At 43.1% G+C, this 4,468-nt stretch overlaps 1 protein-coding gene across 1 annotated transcript; it reads left to right on the forward strand.

Annotated features, from left to right (window-relative positions):
- Positions 1-530: 530 nt before the first annotated feature.
- Positions 531-3,168, forward strand: LOC147430447 (triosephosphate isomerase, cytosolic-like; the record flags this gene model as incomplete). Its single annotated transcript, XM_086494530.1, has 9 exons — positions 531-665; positions 1,082-1,160; positions 1,313-1,436; positions 1,547-1,631; positions 2,087-2,219; positions 2,312-2,406; positions 2,553-2,631; positions 2,717-2,799; positions 2,918-3,168. Coding segments are annotated over 9 exons (858 nt in total), but the record flags the coding sequence as incomplete, so codon positions are not given.
- Between the last annotated feature and the right edge of the window lie 1,300 nt (positions 3,169-4,468).

A 4,468-nucleotide genomic window follows, 5' to 3' on the forward strand; every position in this document is an offset into this window, starting at 1 on the left:
TGTTAGTTAGGGACTGCTGACAAAAGGAGTTGTGCATTCATCGGCCTCTGTCGTCTGCATCACCAACAGCCTAATAGCATCAGCTAAAAAATGTGTTGAACGGTTTGTGCTCATCACGTCGGCAAGCATCCGAAGTACCCTCTAGCTTGATGATCTGCAGAATATAACTAGGGTTTGAAAGGTCTCCAGTTTTGGTTTCTGGTTCTTCCTGGTTTGCTGCTGCAAGGGCGAATTACACGAAAAAGACTTAATCTCGCCTGCTCACAGCCCTCCGTCCCTGCTGCATCACGTTTCCCCGCGCGTCTGAGTCTCTCGCTCTTAAATTGCTCGATCATTTGCTTTTCAACGAACGACCCAGATTTTGATTATCGGATGGTTGAGCTTGATGCCAGGTGGACGAACGTGGAGCTGAAATTTTGCCTTCTACGCTAACGAAGTAACAAGCGATGCCGATTTTCATTTTCAACCCTAGATCCCCTCTAAAAATTGAGGGTGTGAGCTTTGCCACGTCGATGCAGTGTTCTATGTGATCATTTAACGGTGTCGCTTCGCAAAAGCTCTCTCTCGCGCACAGAGCCACCCTCCAGAGCCTCAGAGCCACAGACGCGCATAGCATAGCGTCTAAAATCGGGCGGAAGTTTTTTGTCGGAGGCAACTGGAAATGCGTACTCTCTCTCTCTCTCTCTCTCTCTCTCTCTCTCTCTCTCTCTCTGTGCGCAACGTGGGTGTGCAGAGAGAGATGGAGCTGATGCTCACATAATAATCAATCATGATCGTCATCAATGCATAGTCGCAAATCAGATGTAGGTGTATATGTATGCCCAGAGCCCTACTTCCTACAAGGTGTGTCCCTGATCATTGCAACACACACACACACACACACACACACACACACACACACACACACACACACACACACACACACACACACAGAGAGAGAGAGAGAGAGAGAGAGAGAGAGAGAGAGAGAGAGAGAGAGAGAGAGAGAGAGAGAGAGAGAGAGAGAGAATCTCAACATAAAGAGTACAGTCTGGCTCTGCATGGTATTCACAATTTGTTGTTGTTGTTACCAATTGCGCAGAATGGGACGGTGGATGAGGTGAAGAAGATTGTGAATCTTTTGAATGGTGCCGCAGACATACCACCCAAAGACAAAGTCGGTATGTATGCCGCTAGCTGAAACATGCAGTTTTATGACTTATTGTGTGCATATATACACTCATATGCTGTGTGGCTGGTGATTGAGAAATTGTGCTCACATGGGCATACTTTCATGTCTGTCAACTACTAACATGTTTGCTTTCACTTTCAGATGTGGTCATCAGCCCCCCTTTCGTCTTCTTGTCGCAAGTAAAGAGCTCATTGCGACCCGATCTCTCTGTTGCGGCGCAAAACGCTTGGGTTCAAAAGGGCGGCGCATTCACAGGGGAGATCAGGTGCATGCATTTTCTTTCAAACCACGGCCCGCAGCTTACCTTAGTGCTCTGTATGTGGGTGTATGTGCATGTCTAATGATTGTATAAGTTGTCGATTTCCCTGTATACAGCGCTGAAATGCTAGTTAATTTAGGCATCCCTTGGGTTATATTGGGACACTCTGAGAGGCGGCTTTTGCTGAAAGAATCCAATGAGGTAAGGTCTATGCTCATGCTTCTCCTGCTGTGGGTAGGCTGTTTGAGCTCCGGATTGTCTGCGTCTTCATATCTGGGGCTTTCCCATAATTTTAAGTCCCAGGATGAGCCTTTTGCATCCTTAGCAGGGGAAGCAATCACTGATGAGTTTTGAGGGATCTTTGTTGTCTGAAGGGGAATCTTCAGACAGACATTGCGGCGAGTTGTGTCTTACAGCGTACATGTCTCGTCAGACTTTAGATACGAAATTAATTAATTGATGCATCCTCAACTGGGGAAGCAATCAGCGATGAGCTTTGAGGAATCTTTGTAGAATCTTTTGTTAGAAGGGGAATCTTCGAACAGACATTGCCATGAGTTGTGTCTTAAGGCATATACGAACCGTCAGATTTTAGATTGTAAATTAATTAGTTGCCCATTAGACACACAGTTTCTCATGTGATTGTCCACGTGCAGTTTGTCGCCGACAAAGTGGCGTATGCCCTCAGTCAAGGTATAAAAGTGATTGCTTGTATAGGGGAAACCCTTGAGCAACGGGAGTCTGGACAGGCTTTGAAAATCATCGCTGAGCAGGCTAAAGCTATTGCAGGTTAAATTGCACATTTCAACCAAAATTAATCTCTATGTATGTACCGTTGGGATTATATCAAACCCTTTGTCAAAATGGTTTGGCAACTGCAGCAAAAGTGAGTGATTGGAACAATGTTGTTCTTGCTTATGAGCCGGTGTGGGCCATTGGCACGGGTAAAGTTGCCACTCCGGCTCAAGCTCAGGAGGTAAACTTGTCCGACACTAGTCTCTTAAAGTGAAAGCATTTCTACAGTTATTGCTACTTATGAATCTGTGAAAGTCTGTGAACCATCATTGGCTCCTACATATGTATCCATAAAGTTTTCAAGCTCCATCTTTGACTTAATGCCAGGTGCATGCTGACCTTAGGAAGTGGCTGAAGACAAACGTTAGCCCAAAGGTGGCGGAGTCAGCGAGGATTATCTATGGAGGTGTGCTTTGTTAATTGTTTGTGGAAGGCTTAGGCTTTTCTATGTCTTTTGTCCTTATTCTGTATGTACACAATTGCTTTAACAGGCTCTGTAAGTGGTGCGAATTGTGTCGAACTTGCCGGCCAACCTGATGTTGATGGCTTTCTAGTCGGGGGTGCTTCTTTGAAGGTAAATTTTCTTTTGTGTCGTTCTTGTTGGAATGATCGGTGCAAGAAGACTATGCATCTCATTGTTGTTCGGCTACTCGCTGTCCCGATGACTCTTTTTTTTCTGGTTTGGGGTGCAGCCTGAGTTTACAGACATCATTAAAGCTGGTCTTGTGAAGAAGTAGAAGGTCAGGATGTGTGTGGATATAGAACATAGATGCTGTTACACCTAACCCATAGGCTATGAATGTTCTTGACAATTAAGCAATGAGCATAGTCACAATGAGACATTGATTCAGGGTCTATCAGATTGGAAACTCCGTTTCCTTCATTCTGTTTCTTAACGATTTTTTAAAGGTTGCGAAGTATAACTAGAAAAATCTGCTCCTAATCTGTTCCGTTGCAAAGAGCGAGCTGTTTCCTGCCTTGAAGGCTTGATGGTCTCTATTCCGTTTCCCATTCCATTGACTAGGGTTCTCGTCTTTCACACCGATTACAAATTATTGTAATGTTCTTACCTTGCTTTGAGTTGCACTTGATGTTAGGTTTATGATTTTATAATTTTGCGGCTTGCAGATTGCATGAAGAAAATTACATTAATGAATTGTTGTAGCCATGGCAATAATGGTGCTGCCTGCTTGCTTGCATTATTTTCTGATACGATCTTAATGTTGGTGTTTAAAAATGCTCAGTAAACAAACTTGGGTTTAAATGACGGAGAGGAGCTTTTTTTAATGGAACTTCGTATAATGTCGACTTTATATATATAGCACAAACACTTAAAAACTCCTTATTGTTTTGACGCTAGCATTTGATTGGGAGAGATGCACACTCTTCAGTGGCGTCAAGATTCTAGGTATGGTAAAATATTCATGCCAATATCTTTGGTTTGTCTATTAACTGAACTGAGTGTTTTGACAGCAGCCATTTTCTCATCACTTGCATGCAAAACCGGTTCCTTAAAATACTCTCAGCAGTCCTCACATTTCTTGGCAAGATCTTCTACCTGTTCAGATATATTTGGAATAACCAATTGCACAAATAACTATCATTAGCTCCTCTACAACTCTGTCTCTGCATCTCTATCTCATATTATGTAAGGTATTCCATTGGAAAACATTCAAACATATTGTATGCGGCGTGCTCAACATTTAACTCTATTGTTGTCACAGCATCCTCCAGTTCCTTTTGCTTTGATAGATGTATATTTTCATTGATTGACAAAGCATCAATCATTAGCCTCACAAGATCTAGTGATTTTTTAATCTGTTCAAAGTAGTACGTCTTGTTAATATATTCCTTTTTTTTTTTGGTGTAAAATTTGTTGCATCCGTGTTTGCGATTCCATCTGCAGTCACCTTAATTGATTTTGTGTTGTGTTTCACTAATTTTGTCGGGGTGCACGGTTCTCTAGGCGTGATTGGGAACGCTTAGGGCCTTTGGTTGGGGAGAGGCTGACAAAATCTAGTCTCCATTTTTCAAACATACCAGGTGGAAGCACCGCTTTATGCCTCATCGTGTCCTTCTCCGTTGGGTGCCTTGTCCTTCGACAAGGATTACGTATTCACACATGTTTGTATCTCTGAACAAAGTCGGCCACCAAATTTTAGCATAAACACCTCACGTGTGGGAGTAGACAATGCCTAAGGGTATCATTGGCACATTCTTGGTACAAATGTCCAACAATGAGC

The sequence above is a fragment of the Adiantum capillus-veneris genome, chromosome 21 (genome assembly GCF_014529385.1).
Source record: "Adiantum capillus-veneris isolate H3 chromosome 21, ASM1452938v2, whole genome shotgun sequence".
Lineage (NCBI taxonomy): Eukaryota > Viridiplantae > Streptophyta > Polypodiopsida > Polypodiales > Pteridaceae > Adiantum > Adiantum capillus-veneris.